At 41.1% G+C, this 18736-nt stretch overlaps 1 protein-coding gene across 2 annotated transcripts; it reads right to left on the reverse strand.

The window, feature by feature from the left end:
- Positions 1–354: 354 nt before the first annotated feature.
- ociad2 (OCIA domain containing 2) lies at positions 355–18565 on the reverse strand. Of its 2 annotated transcripts, none has more exons than XM_030131368.1 (8): positions 18544–18565; positions 4413–4536; positions 4239–4323; positions 2162–2215; positions 2022–2069; positions 1763–1913; positions 1183–1257; positions 355–709 (listed from the first exon to the last, which is right to left on the reverse strand). In XM_030131368.1, the coding sequence occupies exons 2-7, from the start codon at positions 4503–4505 to the stop codon at positions 1185–1187; spliced, it is 504 nt and encodes a 167-aa protein (XP_029987228.1). In that variant the 5' UTR covers positions 4506–4536; positions 18544–18565; the 3' UTR covers positions 355–709; positions 1183–1184. The 2 variants fall into 2 exon arrangements, with proteins under 2 accessions (XP_029987228.1, XP_029987227.1); XM_030131367.1 differs by lacking the exon at positions 18544–18565 and adding an exon at positions 18283–18369.
- Between the last annotated feature and the right edge of the window lie 171 nt (positions 18566–18736).

Here is an 18736-nt window from a genome sequence, read left to right on the forward strand (position 1 = left end):
AACAAAATGCACCTTGGATGTTGGCATAATAACCTTAACTATTGGGATAATTAAATAACTAAAAATGCTTGCCTAGCTTACATCCAGATGCATTTTAAGTTTACATAACCCAAACAGCTGAAATGTTGACCTTTTGCTGTAAAACAGGATGGTTAACTTCGTGAAAATGTGTTGAGCACTTACAAGAACATTCACACTCACACATCGACATTTTTGTCCAATAGCGTTTCTTTCTTTATTATTATTATTATTTTATTTTTTTGGTAAAATAAACAATCATAAAAATACATTGACTCTGTCAGTAGTTATATAAGCAATAATATTTCCAGAAAGGACTTTCTAAAATGATGTTGGTCTTCTGCATGCATTTATTTGTATTGTATTATATACATGGGTTTTTGTAATTGGCTGATTTGCAGTGTTAATATGTGAAGTTCCGTTTAGCAATCGAGCAAGAATATCTTAATAATACAGTTAAATCCATATGGTTAAATCTGTATGTATTGTCCTACATTGCATTCAGACTATGGTCTTTGAAAAGACATTACCGCCCCCTTGTGGTAGTTTTATGTATTACTTCAACTATGCTCTCAAAATCAGAATACAGTTCGAGAATAGATTAAACGACACTTATAACATGTTCGATGCTGTATGAAGATATTACAAAGGTGCAACTGAAATCCACGCAGAAAGTGACTTCTTGACAAGGCTGGAAAATTAAAGGAAATTCAGGTTATTTATGCATCACTATATCAATGTCTATATTATAGATAGATAGATAGATAGATAGATAGATAGATAGATAGATAGATAGATAGATAGATAGATAGATAGATAGATAGATAGATAGATAGATAGATAGATAGATAGATAGATAGATAGATAGATAGATAGATAGATAGATAGATTTCATTTATCCCAAACTGGGAAATTACAATAGACTAGAAATATGAAGTTGCACATAAAATATTGCATACATATAAGTTAGCTTTACCATATAATTATCATTTAAAAATACCTATTTTACTTCTCTGTGATTGGCTACAAATAGATTTTTATTCATCATAATCATAGAGACTATGCATCTGATTTTACTGGCTTTAGATTTTCATGCACTTCATGATTTGACTTTCAACATACAGGGTATCTATAACGCTATACTCTGTGTTAAGATCCATTTACCTCTAGGCTTGTGCTTGTTCAGCAGATGCTGCTGGAGATTTTTTCTTACATTCTTCACACACATGGTTGCAGGATCTATTGGTAAAACATTACAGTTAATGTTGTCACAGGTACATATAGGTATAAAGAAAACATATTCTCACATCCTGCTGTGTGCTAATTTAAAAAAAAAAAAAAAAAAAAAAAAAAAATTCAAATCTAATACCAAACTTATGGTACAAGACTTTTTTTTTTTTACTTCTAATGTAATATTAGTCATTTAAAGTAGAGAATTACTAATGAATAAATTAAATGAAGTAAATTCCCTTTTGACTTTTCTGTGTGCCTTTTTTAGTTATTATAGTTATTTTTTATTACATGTCAACAAAAAATAACTTTTACATGGATGTACCATTAAAGTCATATCTTCATTACCTCCCTGTTGTGAGTAAATCTGTAATTTTTATCACTTAAACATATATAGAACTGCATAATATTTCTTCAGAGAATGGGACTGTCAAGACAAAATAACAATAAAAAGTGACATCTTCAACAATTAATTGAAGCCAAAAAATTAAGTTCTTAAACCCTATAAACTAACCGTTTTCCCCACATTTGTCCAGGAGGACCAAAAGGTCCAGGGCGTCCTCCCTCACCCCAGGGTCCTGGTCCAATGCCGAGCTCTTTGAATTTGCTTCGACAAGTTTCCATATAAGATGCTTTTCCAACCATATAACCAAGGATTCCAGCAACTAGAGATATAACATCACAGGCAGAAATCTCATCATTGCTGTATAAATGTTAAAATCATTTGCTATTTCCAAATGTGAGGCCTACAGTATATACGGAACGGTACACACTTGCTAGTTTTGGGAATGGACCAAAACGCTTGGATGATTTCCAAACACCTGCAATGAAAAAAGACCAGATTTAAACCAAATGAATTATAAAGAATACAACTGTTCTACCATTGTAAATATGAGGAGTGTGACAACTTTACCATTGTAGATGAGACCACCAGTTACAGCCATGCCACCCAGGGAGAGGGGAAGAGCTGAACATGGACAGTAGAGTAAAAGAAGACAACAGTTGGGAACTGATCCTTCTAATGCACATATGTATAAATATGTAAGAATCAGAAGTTCATTTCATGATAACTTCAATAGAAAAAGGCTTAAGACCTGAGACAGACTTAAAAAACCTGTCATTTCAGAAGAGAAATACCACAAACTTAAGGATTTATTGAATTAGTAAATTGTAATCTTGTGTAAATTACATATTAATATTATATACTAAACCAGGACCACAACAGTATACATTTTACACAAAAACAGCAGTTAAGGATAATATCGTTTCATATAAGCTCTTAAATTCTTCTTGAATGTAAAATTACCTCTTAGAACACTGACATATTTAAAAGGTTAATTCAAGAGTAATTCAACTTAAATCCTTTGTATGTATTTAAATACATAATTTTCTTCCAAACAATTATATGATTTATACAAAGAAAAATGAAGAATGTTTGTGTAAATCTGTCAAATAATGCATAAATATTACACCATAATGTTGAGCTCCATATAACACCAGTTTACATAATTACACATCATGTTTGTTTACTATTAAAACTGTTTTAACTCATAAAGACCGAGCGCTACTTGTATATAAGTTCCCAAATTAAATTTTCTCTATATTTAACCTTTCTTAAGTGATTTATCACCATTTATTTATAAAATTATCTTCTGTATTTTGTATTTTATCAGTATAAATCAGGTATTTTCCCATATTTAACTTACTGATCATGTAGATGTAGATGTAGAAAGCTCAGGTTAAAGTTGAGGGTTATTGTATCAAAAACAGAAAAAACTGCAGAAAAAGAGACTTTTTCAGTTAAATCTATCATTAACTCAACATAAATCAAGTGTCTCCATCCACTGTTATTTATCAAACTTCATGGGTTTTACTGGTGAATCAATGTTGTAGAAGATGACGGTGTTTCCATGGTAATTACAGAGCCTCTGAACGTCCAAATGGGTCATATCTGATGACCATGAAACATGACAAACTGCATTTTAGACCAGTTATTTACATGTATTGATAGGATTAATGGATCAACAGGTATTAAACAGTTACATCAGCAGATGGTTTAGGTTGGAAATGGATGTTGGGCCTTTATGGGTTAAATCAGTGCTCAGTGTACATATAGTTTTGTAGTCTGTTTTCCTATGATCAAACTATAAAATCTGCTGTTTGGTAGAACACATCCATATCATGCCATGTTTGATTCTGCATTGTTTGTTTTGTGCATGGCAGTCTGACTGAACTTTAACCTGTGCTACAGTTAGGAGATAATGTGAAAGAAAGGATCAGGGCTGAGTTGTTATTAAGAAATTACATAGTATGAGATCAAAACCAGCATTACAAGGCAATGAACAGAGGGCCACCTCAAAGAATGTGTTGAAACATAGAACATTTTCTGTTAAGCAGAATTTTAATCTTGGCCGGTCATGCCTGGCAAAATTCTCTTCTGTTCAGTCTTCTTGTTACTGCTGTAACTTTCACCTTCCTTTAGAAATTGCAGTCCGATATTAATATTAGAGCTGTGTGGGTGTGACTGACTGACAGAATTTCTTGTTATTGTAGCCACAGACCTTCTTATCTGAGCATGTCATGTAGGTGAATTACGGTGACCTTGACTAACCCCCAACTTTACCTTAAATTGAGGTCAAACAGCTCAGGCTACCCTAACAGCTGAGTGGACTAGAGATACATGGTAGAATAAATGCATTGTAGTGACTATATAATGGTAGGTGCAGCATGGCAATTTTAGGTTTCGATATGCTTTTGCCATTTCTAATGTGAGTGTGTGTGTGTCCGTATGGGAGTGCCACAGACCGAATTACACAAAGGGGAATGTAAACACTGGAGGTTTAGTCATCAGGGTGTTGATTGATGATCAGCCCCACTACAATACAAAGGGAGGAATACTCTCAAGACAGTCAAGCAGCGTGTTGGTTCTATTTTACAGCAATACAAGATTTAGCAAAACTAAAGTATACTGAATGTGTACAAACTCATACCTCTGTACCAGAAGCTCTCCTCCTGGCATTCTTTCCAAACCTTCTTCACATCTTCTCTATGGATGTGACGATCACTCACAGGACACTATCAGACACATGAAATAAGTATGAGATGTGACCCAAATACCTATAACCAGCCCCTTCTGTGGAGCTACAACACTTGTTTACATTTACCTTCCACTTTCCTTTCACTTCAGCTGAGCCGGGGCCAGTAGCTGCAGCCTCGGTCTTCACGACTATAGTTTGCTCCGTTTCTTCAGAACTCATGATCAGCAGCGACCAGCAACCTTATTCTGACCTGTAATGAACAGCTCTTGGTGAACAAAAAATGTCCTCTCTTTCTGTGCCTCGAGTGTGGAGTGGTTTCAATCGCTCCTCCCTGGCCTACGTTGTAACTCCGCCCCATTTGGTACTACAAGATACAAGCACACATGTAAAGGCCCTACACATTAGAGCATAGAGCAGCCTTTGACTTTCATCACAAATGTTTTTTCAAATTTGCAAAACCCCATTGATAGCCTAATTATCACTAATCCATTAGTCTTTCTGTGCTTACGCCCCTGAATCACTTCCCTTATGGTGAACAACTTCAAAGATGACTCCATCATAAACACAGTCCACTTGTTTAAATAACGAACCAAAACATCACTCAGGCCTTTTCAGAAATGTTGCTGCAAAGTGCACTGTGGAAAGCAAAAGCAGTTTCTCACAGATTCGGCAAGACGATGGGCCAGGTCACTACAACGTAAAATTATACAGTCCACCAGGTTTGTTTTAAAAATAAGTATAGTTGGTAGACAGAGGTAAAGGCGACATTTGGGTTCAGCACTCACAAAGAGACAGCAAAATTGCTGCTGTGTGGAGTTCCCATTCCCACAATACATTTCGACAACATTTCCGAAAAGGCCCGCGTGACATTTCAGTTTGTTATGTAAAGTGGACTGTGTTTATGATGGAGTCATCTTCCAAGCTGTTCACAGTGAGGGAAGAGATTCAGGGGCGTAAGCACAGAAAGACTAATGGATTAGTGATAATTAGGCTACCACTGGGGTTTTACAAATTTGGAAAAAAAAAAAACTGTGATGAAAGTTAGACTGCTTTAATCATACAATAAATAATGCAATTTTTTTTTATAAGCGTTTCAGATTAGGCTCACCCCTGTGCACACATTTTCACCTCAAAGCCGCACCTTTATTTGTAGTAGTCATTGTCTTTTATTGCGCTTGCTTGCTGAATGTATTTCAAAGTTCATAAGACATAAATTGAACTTTCTTGTAAAACCTGCTTCATGATAATCATCAAGTTTTCATTCTTTGAGCAGGTCTTGTACATACAGGATCATAACAATAATGTATTCTTGTATGCACACTAGAGAACATACAGTTATAATATATGCCTCACAACTATTCTACTCATCATTCCATCAGATTCATATTCAAAAATTTTGTACATTCCCACAGAAGATCTGAAATGGAGCAATCGAGGAGTGACTGAAGTGTGGACTTTCAGCTCTAATTCAAAGTGTTGCATTAATCATTTAGGAATTTCAGCCATTTTAAACATAGTCTGGTCATTTTCAGAGGCTGACCTATTATGGTGCCAGTCTGTGGATGGTGACAGGAAGCAGGAACACCCAGAGTACCCACTCAAACTCGACATAGAAAGGCCCTAACTGGTCAGCGCGGCATTTGACCATCTAGCTGTGAAAATGAAAACCACTGCACTGCTGCGCTACCACATGTAATCTTGAGAACTTATTCAACAGCATATTTCAATCGAAATATGTTCAAAAACATGTTCAGTTTAAAAAGTGTGTAGTTCCTAACAGGGCCGTGCAGAGAGCTATAAAGGGGCAGGGGCTCAAACTTCCAAAAGGGCACATGAAAACAAATAACCACCAATTACAAAGTTCACATTTATGACAATATGACAAAGGGTAGTTCAACAAAGTTCACATGTAGCAACAAGCAACATTATTAATCCATAGCAAGTCAAAGATTGACCAAATGGTCCAGATCAATGTCCTCAGTACTGGGTGTGTCCTCCCTGAGCCCTAACACAGGCTGTGCACCTTCTGCACACACTCTGGATTCACCTCCTGATCCTATCTGGGGGATGTTGTCCCACTCTTCCTGAAGGGCCTGGATGAGCATCTGGCGATTGCCAGGTGCTGGACACCTAGCATACACGGATCTACAAAGAATATCCCACAGATGTTCAATGGGATTGAGATCTTTGACTTGCTGTGGATTAATAATGTTGTTTGTTTCTAAATGTGAACTTTGTTGAACTACCCTTTGTCATATTTTACATTATCCTCTGGATACTCATCCACTCTTCTGTTGTTTGTTGTATTTTGTTTGTTAATTTTTTTTTTTTTTAAGAACAAGAAAGAATTTTATTTTCATATTTAATAAAATGGTGTTAAATGGCATCACATAGAATATGTGATAAATTTCTTTTGATGTTCAGTTTCTATATAAGTGGAAATAAAGATGTAATGTGTAGAAGTTTTTGTGTGTTAATACCCTGCAAAAATCTAAATCTTACCAGGTGTATTTTTCTCATTTCTTGTCAAAATATCTCATCACACTTAAAATAAGACAAAATCACCTAAAGCGTAACTTTTCAGTGAGATATAAGAACTTCATTTTAGACAACAGATCTGGAAAATCTTATTTCAAGAAATCTTAGTAAGAGCATTTTCACTTGTTCCATTGGCAGATTTTTTTTGCTTAATTCAAGATTTTTTTGGCTCAATTCACCAAAAAAATCTGCTAATGGAAGAAGTGAAAATGATCTTGGTAAGATTCCTTGAAATAAGATTTTCTAGATCTATTGTCTAAAAATAAGTTCTTTTATCTCCCTTACAAGTTACTCTGTAGGTGATTATGTCTTATTTTAAGTGTGATGAGATATTTTGACTAGTAAATGAGAATAATACACTTGGTAAGATTTGGATTTTTGCAGTGTAAGTCCAAGACAAATTCTTCAAAAAAAGATGTTAAATTATGTATAAAAACATGACAGTGAATGTTAATAACTAGAAATACCTTCATTTTACATCTGGTTTTACACCTACTTTTACAGTGAAACATTTGAATATTTAGTTTCTTTTCATTATGGGACATATTTATGATGATATTTAGGTTTTCCACAGTTAAGAAATAACCATGTAGAGGAAGTGTTAACCCAAGCCAAACCATTTAACATTACATGATAATAATAAAGTTTATATTGTAGTATTTATAGCTGTATCATTTAATATTGACCAGGTTGATGGGAATATTTGTGGAGGTTTGTGGTTATTTCAAATAAGATTCACTCAAGATGTTCGAGGCGAACACGGATATTACGATAATCGATCCAGCAGTTTCTGAAACAAAAGCAGAAATGTCAAAGTGTTGGCACTGAGGAAAGAGTCGGGGGATTTTACATGAGTTTTATGACTCTTGTACACCAAAAGGGCCGGCTTTAGGTATTGGATGAGAAGACGACTTGGATGTGTTTTCTTTTTATGCAGTTTTATATTGGTTTAGCAGAATTTAATTACTTCAGCACATTTTTACCCCATTAAGACCCAGTGGTACTTTTATGGCAGCTTGTAAATGATTTTTTTCTCTCTTTTTAACGTTTCTCATGTTATTTATCACCATTTATTATAATAAAAACCTCTGTGTTTTGCATTTTTCTGTGTAAATCACTTCCTTTACCCTATATTTGTAATGGGACTAGTACGAAGGCTGAACCCAAATGCAAGACCAGAATGCAGATGACCAATTGAGAGTGTTTATTAAACACAATCACAGTAGTAAAAACACAGCACAAAATAGTTAACACGTCTGTGAAGGCGTGTGATTCTGGACTCTTCGTCCGGGCTGTGAACGGGGAATATGGATGGTCAGCACGGCCGAGCCGGAGGATTCCCGTCAACACCCCGACTAGGGCAAAACAGAGGATAGTCAAAAAACAAGCCAGGTCATACACAGGAGGGCAATTCAGGAGGCAACGGGACATGAGGGAAAGGCTACTCACGGTCAGGGTCCAGGCGAGGGTCGAAACACAGGGTAACACGTTGGAGGCTGAGGTAATCAGGGAATAGGCAGAATCAGGAGTCGAAGTACGAACCAGGTCAGAACCAGACGAGCAGGCAGACAAGGAACAGGCAGGATCGGTGGTCGGAAGGCAAAACGGGTCAAGAACGGGCAGACAGACTGACAGGTATCCAAAAACGCTGGTAAGTGAGCACACAAAGGTAGAACACAAACTGGCAAAGGAACAGGGGAAGACACAGGGTTTAAATACACAAGAGGGAGGGAAGACAATAGGACACAGGTGGAGATAATCAGGGAGGAGTCAGGTAATCAGGAGCAGGTGAAACAATCAAGGAGGGGAAGTAAAAACACCAGACATGACACAAGAGGGAAACTTAACAAAATAAAACAGGAAATGACAGAGAAAACAGAAAAGACAGACACAGTCTGGGAGCAGACATGACAGTACCCCCCCCTCTAGGGGACGGCACCGGACGGCCCAGGAACCTCCGGGTGGTGGCGATGAAAGTCCCGGATCAGGTCCGGGTCCAGGATGTAAGAGGCGGGCACCCAGGAACGCTCTTCAGGGCCGTATCCTTCCCAATCCACCAAGTATTGAAATCCTCTTCCCCGGCGACGGGCCGCTAGGAGCCGGCGAACAGTGTAGGCTGGGCCTCCATCAATGATCCGGGGTGGCGGTGGTGGCTGGGTGGGAGGGACTAACCGGCTCTCCTTAGCCGGTTTAACTTGACTCACGTGGAAGGTTGGGTGTATCCTCATGGTCCTAGGTAGCTTCAGGCGAACAGAGACAGGATTAATAATTTTTGAGATAGGAAATGGGCCCACGAACCTGGGTGCCAATTTGCGGCTCTCCACCCTCAAGGGAAGATGACGGGTTGACAGCCACACACGTTGGTCGCGCTGGTAGACCGGGGCTGGAGTCCTGTGCCGGTCCGCAGCTGCCTTGTAGACCCCCGAGGCCTTCAACAGAGCTTGTCTGGCGCGAATCCAGGTCCTTTTGCATCTCCTTATCAAGGCCAGAGCTGAGGGGACGCTGACATCCTTCTCTAGGGCCGGGAACAGAGGAGGTTGATAACCACAAACTACATGAAAAGGAGACAGACCAGAAGAAGCACAGGGTAGCGAATTGTGGGCGTATTCGACCCAGATCAGCTGGCGGCTCCAGGAAGCAGGGTTGTGGGAGGCCAAAACTCTAAGACCGGCCTCCAGCACCTGATTGAGCCGCTCCGTCTGACCATTGGACTGTGGGTGATAGCCCGAGGACAGACTAACAGACGCCCCAATAAGGGAACAAAAAGCACGCCAAAAACGTGCAACAAACTGAGGACCTCTGTCCGAAACAATGTCTCTGGGAAACCCATGTAATCGACAGACATGACATAACATGGCCTCTGCTGTCTCCTTAGCAGAGGGGAGCTTAGGTAGTGGGACAAAGTGAGCCATCTTGGAAAAACGGTCAACAATGGTCAACACAGTGGTATTTCCATCTGACGGGGGCAGCCCCGTCACAAAGTCTAGTGACACATTAGACCAGGGTCTACTGGGAACAGGTAGAGGGTGTAATTGACCAACCGGAGGTTTATTGGAGGTCTTACACGCAGCACAGACAGGACAGGCAGCGACATACTCCGCCACTTCTTTCTCCAAAGCGGGCCACCAGAAGCGCTGTTTAATAACGAATGCAGTCCGCTGGACTCCCGGGTGACATGTCAGCCTGGATGTGTGAGCCCAGTGGATGACCTGTGGGCGGAGGTGATCAGGAACAAACAGGCGGTCTGGCGGAACGCCAGCCGGGATGTCACAATCACGTAATGCATTAATAACAGATTTCTCAATCTCCCACTGTACCGCCCCCACCACACAGTTCTCAGGGAGGATAGGTCCTGGTTCAGAATCTGAATTGACGGGCATAAAGAGTCTGGACAGAGCGTCAGGTTTCACATTTTTGGAACCAGGCCGATATGACAGTGAAAAATTGAATCGTGTGAAGAACAGAGCCCACCTGGCCTGACGGGAGTTGAGTCTCTTTGCAGACCGCAGATACTCTAGGTTCTTGTGATCCGTCCAGATCATGAATGGTATTTCGGTTCCCTCCAGCCAGTGGCGCCATTCCTCCAGGGCCACCTTGATGGCTAGCAACTCCCTGTTGCCGATGTCATAGTTACTTTCCGCTTTGGACAGTCTCCTGGAGAGGAAAGCGCACGGGTGAAGCCTGTTGTCCTTTGGAGAGCGTTGGGAAATGACTGCCCCGACCCCCAGATCAGAGGCGTCCACCTCCACGACGAACTGACGAGCTGGATCCGGAACCGACAGAATGGGGGCCGAGGTGAACGCCCTTTTCAGCTTCACAAACGCTGCGTCTGCTTCGGGGTTCCATCTGAAAACGGACTTGGGAGAGGTTAGAACATGCAAAGGGGCAGCCACACTGCTGAACCCCCTAATGAACTTCCTGTAGAAGTTAGCGAATCCAAGGAATCTCTGGACATCCTTACGACTGGTGGGCGTGGGCCAATCCCTGACAGCACTGACCTTGTCTGGGTCCATCTGGACACTCCCCTCTGCGATGATAAAACCCAGAAAGGAAACAGATGGGCGGTGAAACTCACACTTCTCAGCTTTTACAAACAGTTGGTTTTGGAGAAGTCTTTGGAGCACCTGGCGGACATGCTGGACATGTGACTCCTCATCCGGGGAAAAAATAAGAATATCATCCAGATACACAAATACAAAAACATTGAGCATGTCACGTAACACGTCATTGACTAAAGCTTGGAAAACAGCGGGGGCGTTAGTGAGACCAAACGGCATCACTAAGTACTCATAGTGTCCACTTGGGGTGTTAAAGGCAGTCTTCCACTCGTCCCCTTCTCTGATTCTCACCAAGTGATATGCGTTACGGAGGTCTAACTTGGTGAATACTTTGGCCCCGTGTAATAGTTCGAATGCTGAAGACATGAGGGGTAATGGATATCTATTACGGATGGTAATGTCATTAAGGCCACGATAGTCAATACAGGGGCGTAGCGTCTTATCCTTCTTGTCGACGAAGAAAAACCCTGCCCCAGCTGGAGATGAGGATGGTCGAATCAGGCCGGCCGCCAGGGACTCATCAATATACTTTTTCATTGCGGCCGTCTCTGGGCCAGACAGAGAATACAGCCTCCCCTTAGGGGGGCAGGTACCAGGACGCAAATCAATAGCACAGTCATACGGTCTGTGAGGGGGTAGCGCAGTAGCGCGTGACTTATTAAATACCTCCTTAAGGTCGTGATAACACTCAGGTACCTTACTAAGAGCAGGGAACACCGTCTCCTGCTCCTCTGGAGAGATGACAGGTGCCACAGTGACCTGAACTGGCTTGGACGGAGGATCAGGATTCCGGACCCCCTCACAACAGGAACCACACCCCTCTCCCCAAGCTTGGACCTCCCCCGTTTGCCAGTTAATACAGGGGTTATGGAAAGATAGCCAGGGGTGACCTAATATAAGAGGGTGAGAGTCAGAACGATAAACATGAAAACTGATTTCCTCAGAGTGACCATCTTTGAACCGGACAGTAACTGGTTGAGTCCGTTGAGTAACTCTACAGATAATGTGATTGTCTAAAGCCCTCGCCTCCAGGGGCTTCAGAACCGGGAGCAGACTGAGGTGGAGCTGCTTAGCTAATTCTTCATCCATCAGATTAGCGTCTGACCCGGAGTCTATCAGGACTGGAAGCTGCAGAGACACAGAACTAGAGCATACACAGACCAAGGGCTGAACACGAGAGGCGCTGGACACACAGAACGTTCTGCTCAAAAGAGAGTCCTCACCTGCCATCGTTCTAGGTTTCACTGGGCAGTTGCTGACTCGGTGCCCCTCCTGACCACAGTATAGGCACAGACCAGCCACCAGACGGCGTTGACGTTCCTCTGCCGACAGACGAGTCCGACCCACTTGCATCGGTTCCACTTTCGAACCCCCGCTGGACTCAGGTACTGGGTGAGGGGGTTCTGAGTGGGGCTTACTCACGGAGGGCTGGCGGTTCCATGATGGTTCTGGCTGCCAAAACACCGACTGGTCAGTAACCCAAATAGCAGCCTCGATGACATCATCCAGTGAATGGAGTTCCTGCCGGAGCGCCATCTCACGACCAACGGTGCGGTTGAGACCGCTCTGGAACGCAGAGATCAAAGACTTCTCGTTCCATTCAGATTCTGCTGCTAGAGAACGAAACTCACTGACATACTGCCTAATGGGGCGATCTCCCTGCCTCAGCCTCATGAGTCTTTGACCGGCCTGTGGTCCACGGATAGGATGGTCATATATCCTTTTTAGCTCAGCCATCAAACCCGAGGCTGACTGAGTGATGGGAGACCCTTGTTCATAGGCTGCGTTGAACAGGCTTAAAGGAGGGCCTTCCAACAGACTAGCAATATATGCAACCTTAGCTAACTCATTAGCAAAACGGCGGGGCTGGGAATCAAAAATGAGCTGGAGTTGTGTACAAAAATTACGGCAAGTATCAGGGTTACCTGTGTACTTAGATGGAGGTGGGATGTTGGGTTCCTCCAAGGTTTTAACGGGTGAGACAGAGTTAATATTCTCGACTGGCGGGACCGGAGCAGAAGCCTGGTTACCAGAATACTGGGAAAACTGAACGGACAGCTGAGTCATCTTATCCATTAGGGAGTGCAAAATCTGTTCATGTCCCCCTAAGCGTTGCCCCTGGGACCGAACTGCCTCCCGGACCTGGTCTAGGTCTGCTGGGTTCATCTTATTGGCCAGTTTGTACTGTAATGGGACTAGTACGAAGGCTGAACCCAAATGCAAGACCAGAATGCAGATGACCAATTGAGAGTGTTTATTAAACACAATCACAGTAGTAAAAACACAGCACAAAATAGTTAACACGTCTGTGAAGGCGTGTGATTCTGGACTCTTCGTCCGGGCTGTGAACGGGGAATATGGATGGTCAGCACGGCCGAGCCGGAGGATTCCCGTCAACACCCCGACTAGGGCAAAACAGAGGATAGTCAAAAAACAAGCCAGGTCATACACAGGAGGGCAATTCAGGAGGCAACGGGACATGAGGGAAAGGCTACTCACGGTCAGGGTCCAGGCGAGGGTCGAAACACAGGGTAACACGTTGGAGGCTGAGGTAATCAGGGAATAGGCAGAATCAGGAGTCGAAGTACGAACCAGGTCAGAACCAGACGAGCAGGCAGACAAGGAACAGGCAGGATCGGTGGTCGGAAGGCAAAACGGGTCAAGAACGGGCAGACAGACTGACAGGTATCCAAAAACGCTGGTAAGTGAGCACACAAAGGTAGAACACAAACTGGCAAAGGAACAGGGGAAGACACAGGGTTTAAATACACAAGAGGGAGGGAAGACAATAGGACACAGGTGGAGATAATCAGGGAGGAGTCAGGTAATCAGGAGCAGGTGAAACAATCAAGGAGGGGAAGTAAAAACACCAGACATGACACAAGAGGGAAACTTAACAAAATAAAACAGGAAATGACAGAGAAAACAGAAAAGACAGACACAGTCTGGGAGCAGACATGACAATATTTAATTTACTGATCATGTAGATGTTCATTAAAGCTCAGAGTAAACTTAAAGGTATTATGCAAAAACAGAGAAAACTGAAGAAAAAGTGACTGTTTCAGCAAGTGAGGACTATTACCATGTGTTACAATTTTACGGCTAAAACTCAACAGTTTATGGAAATAAAACAGAAGCAGATCTGTGTGAGTGCTTCAGCAGGACTCAGACTCAGGTGGGCACCCAGCTGTTACAGTGGGCTAGTCTGGGAGCTCATTCCATGACGTAACGATGATATTGAATTATTCACTCACTTACGATCGGTTTTTGGCCCCAGAACTATAGTTGTTGAAGAATAGGACCAGGACCATAAAGAGACAAGTGAATGTTTTGGGCAGATAGCAGGGTGGACTCTCACGTACCTGGAATCGCGGCGCTTCCCTCCTCCTCATTCATTCTCCAGACCGCATGACATGTGCGCGCGCGCGTGTGTGTGTGCGCGTGTGTGTGTGTGTGTTGCAAGCAAGGCAGGACAGGAGGAAGGGGCGGAGCGTGACAGAGATGAAAGGGCACCATGACCAGGTCCAGTGACAGCCAAATTAAACCACTCTAAACATTTATTATCACTGATCAAAATTTTAGTCACGAAAATTTTAGTCATGCAGTTTTTTGCAGAAAAAAAAAAAAACGAGTAAAAAGGGCACTTGTAGGCAGAGGATCGAAGCGGCAGGGGCTCAAGCCCCCCCGGCCCCCTGCTTTGCACGTGCCAGGTTCCTAAGTAAGCCAAGGGTCAGACTAACAATAGCATAGCTATCAGAAGTTATGGCAGTGACTGCTTTATTACTACTGATTAAAAATGCAGTGACATGAAAGCCTGATTTTTTTTTTTTTTTTTAATTTCATCTAAGGATAGATGATTTTGTGGACTGTACAGACTTTAAAGAGGAAAGTGTCAGCAGTGACATGTGACAAAAGAACATCTGCAAGAGTTAAGGTTGTACGAGACAGTAGTGAGACCAGCGATGTTGAACGGTTTAGAGACGGCTACACCGACCAAAAGACAGATAGCAGAGCTGAAGATGTTGAGATTTTCATTGGGAGTGAAAAGGATGGACAGGATAAGAAAGGAGTACATCTGAGGGACAGCTCAGGTTGGACATTTTGGGGACAAAGTGAGAGAGGCCAAATTGAGATGGCTCAGGCATGTGCAAGGGAGGGATAGTGAATATATTGGTAGAAGGATGATGAAGATGGAGTTACCAGGCAAAGACCAAAGAGGAAATTTATGAACGAGGACACGCAGGGGACAGGGGCAGATAGAAGCAAGAGATGTTCTATGGCAACCCCTATAGGGAGCGGCTGAAACGAGTAGTAGTAGTTGTAGTACAGACTATAAAGGCACTATAAAGAGGCACATTTATGAATTGGGATTTTGTGGCATATAAATAAATCTGAATTGATTTGTCAATTATGCTGTTTAGAAAACATATGAATGAGTCTCTGAGAAGTAAATTTTACTGTAAAGAAAATATAATTGGAAAAAAAACTGTCACTTTTTTAATGTATGTGAATGGCAGTATTTCTACTGAAGCAGCCAACAGGGGTTCTAATGCTGTTGGAACAGGGGCAGTACAAATAGAGCATTACTAAAATATAATGATGTCAAAGAAAGTGTGGTGTCTTAACAACTAAAACAGAACCAATGGCTCTGTAGCTCGCCAGCATGTTCTATCAAGAATCAATAACAACTTGAATGTGTGAGGTTGTCAGGTTCAGCGGTTGTGCCAGAGTCCTGTGGTCCTGATGCAGGAGATTAATCTCCAAATAGAAGTGGGTGGTACTTTCACTTGAGGATAACTCAACAAATAAACTAAAGTCCATATATGACCTCCTTTCAGTGCTCAATGGTATGGATATCTCTAATCACTTCCATGTTATAAACTATCAAGTTATGGCCAATTATAAGACAAATTTTTAAGATTTCAAAAATTCATCAAAAAAATCTGAATTTCTCAAAACTGTGAACAAACTTTGTAGACGTTGTCCCAAGGAAGCTACATGTAAAATCTGAAATGAATCCAGTAGTTTCGTCAGTGAAGATGTTTGAAGAAATTGCTAATGAAGATGACAATGAAGACAAACACAATGCCAAAGACAACACCAGACACAACGCCTTCACAAAAACTCATGGACTATTGGCCGGTGAGCTAAAAATGGCATCCCATGATGCTACATGTTGAAAAACATCCTTACTGATAAAACATTGTGGTAAAAGGAGTAGCACCACAGTGGAGACTGTTGGCCTTTTTTGTGACAGATTAGTCAACTTGTGTAACCTTACATCAACACAAAATTTACTGCAGGAGCTTATACTAACTCACTAAGTGGACTAATAAGGTGGGGAAACATTTAGCATATTTTGCATTTGATCGTTTTGCTGCAAAGTAAAGGCATTTTGTTTTGATTGGTCATATAATTCAGGCTATTGTGTTCTTCTATGTAAATTAAAACCACTTCACTAAGTCCTAGTTGGACCAGGGCATTTCTATTTTGAACCATGGAGGTTTTCTCTGGGTTCTTTGGTTTCCCCCCCACCATCAAAAACAGGTGCCTATTGGTTAATTATCCTGACCTTGAACAAGCTACCATTGTAGATCTGGGGTTGGTCCCCATGTGCCTTCAGTGTCAGCAAAGTGCTAATGCTAGGTACTGTGTGTATTAGGATGGGTAAAATGGAGAGACCAAATTTCCCTATGGGGAAAATAAAGTGAGTTAACTTTAACCTTAATTTTTTTGTTTTAGAACAATGGCTGATCAAAAAATGTTACTACTGCGACACAACTTACCCCAAGGTAAGGCTAGACAGAGCCAGGGGACAAAGTAAATGAAGCCCCCTGGAGGTAAATATGGGTATGTTACATAAAACAGATTCAGACTCAAAAAATATGATGTTAGCTTATCTTAGTCACTCTGCTGCTTGTGGTCTTAGGACTGTTGAATACTCCATCATGATAGATGGCTACACTTTCTGAGGGTCTCAGACCAATACCAATTTAGGTGAAAACCCATTAAAGTAATACTTTTTCAATAAAAATAACATAGGGTTTTGATAATGTAATATAAAAATAATTAATGTGTAACAAATGAATAGAAATGCTTGCTAACTTAAAGACAGGTTTATTTTATTTGAAGACAGCTGTTGAGCAAGATTTTTGATGTGGCTGACAAATTCACTCTCCATTTTCAAATTCTAACAAATTTTTGCTAGATTATCATTCTAAAAATTCTAAACTTATTTTGTTTATATATGTTTTCACTCAAATATCTTGGGGTCCACTGCCACAGATCAAATGGATTTCCCTCTGCCACATGTCTTTCTGCTTTCTATTGCTAATTCAAGAAGCTGAACCTCTTTTTGTCACTCTGTTGTACACCATTTCCATCTTGATCATATCTTTGTAATATCAGTAAAAGGTACTATAACATTAATTATGTAATATTTAGTGGCATCTAGAAGTGATGTACCGCCTGACAGAGTATCACCTGACCCTCCCCAACGACTGCTGTCAAAAACATGAAGTACAATAAATAGAGTTTGGTTCGTCTGCTCTGGGATATTTGGTTGATGATACAACAAATAAGTAAAACGAGAAGTCTGAGCTCCTAGAATATGAGAGCAGATATGTACAGTCATACATGGTGGCATAACATGATTCTCTGTAGATAAAACTCCTATTCTAAGATTACAAAAACAATAACACTTATTTCAACAGATTAATGTCAATGACACTAAAGCAAATATACACAAATATAAACATCCATGCCTGCCACTGGATCCCCCTGAACTTTAGACAGTTAACTTTTAACCTATTTCAGATTACTAGATGTGTAAACTAGTAAAGCTTTTGCACTAACACTTCCTGACAGCCTCCATTTTGACAAAACTTGCACAGAAGCTCAGATCCATGACTGAGGTTGTTTATGGCTTTGTTTTATACTTTGTGATAGAGTCCAAATCTTACCTAGTTTAATTAAGATACAGGACTGACAACTTAAAAAACATGATACGTTTATCTTGAAAGACATACACACACGTACACACACACGTACACACACACACACACATATATATATATATATATATATATATATATATATATATACACATATATACATACATACATATGTGTGTGTGTGTGTGTGTGTGTGTGTGTGTATATATATATATATATATATATATATATATATATATATATATATGTATATATATATATTTTTTTTTTTTTTTCATTTCATTTTATTTTATTTACTTTGTTGGTAAATAACTACTCTATCCACGCGATTAAGTCTGAGATTGATTCCACATTGTACACTACACTACACTTCCTAAATTTGGGTTTGCGTCACTTTTTCATGGTTAGATAGATGGGTGACTCATTCTACCCAATGACATGACTTACCACACTGTCCTACAGAATCCACATTAACAGCACTGATTAAAAACTTGGCACCAAAGCAGTTAAATAAACCTGCTTTAAAAAATTACGTAGTTAAACCATCTTTATAGAGAAGGGTAACTTTAAGTATTATTGATATCATTATTAGTATTAGATGTCCCTAAACTGTACCAAGAAGGACAAGTAAAAGTCCGCCGTTGTGTCAGGTGTCCTTCCAGCATCTTAATTCGGGGTACCATTCCTTCCTGCCGTGCGTCCACCTACCTCAACCCGGATGAGTTGTCAAACGAACCCAAACAGCAGCAGTCCCACTGGGAGGTCAAGCTGTACGTGAACTGACCAATCAAATTCCATCGTGGGCAGGTTCCAGCCTTCCACGAGGAAATTCTGGTGATTGATGTGCTCACAAACACCCACAGGCCAATGAATATCTGAACTGGCGCGGCCTGTTTGGAAA

The sequence above is a fragment of the Sphaeramia orbicularis genome, chromosome 4, assembly GCF_902148855.1.
Source record: "Sphaeramia orbicularis chromosome 4, fSphaOr1.1, whole genome shotgun sequence".
Lineage (NCBI taxonomy): Eukaryota > Metazoa > Chordata > Actinopteri > Kurtiformes > Apogonidae > Sphaeramia > Sphaeramia orbicularis.

Excerpts from the sequence above, each read along its gene's own strand:
- ociad2 (XM_030131368.1), bottom strand. The coding sequence starts at position 4,505 with ATGAGTTCTGAAGAAACGGAGCAAACTATAGTCGTGAAGACCGAGGCT. Across the intron at positions 2,216-4,238 it reads GGAGAGCTTCTGGTACAGAG|CTCTTCCCCTCTCCCTGGGT; the intron begins GTATGAGTTTGT and ends GTCCATGTTCAG. Across the intron at positions 1,258-1,762 it reads GGACAAATGTGGGGAAAACG|ATCCTGCAACCATGTGTGTG; the intron begins GTTAGTTTATAG and ends TTTTACCAATAG.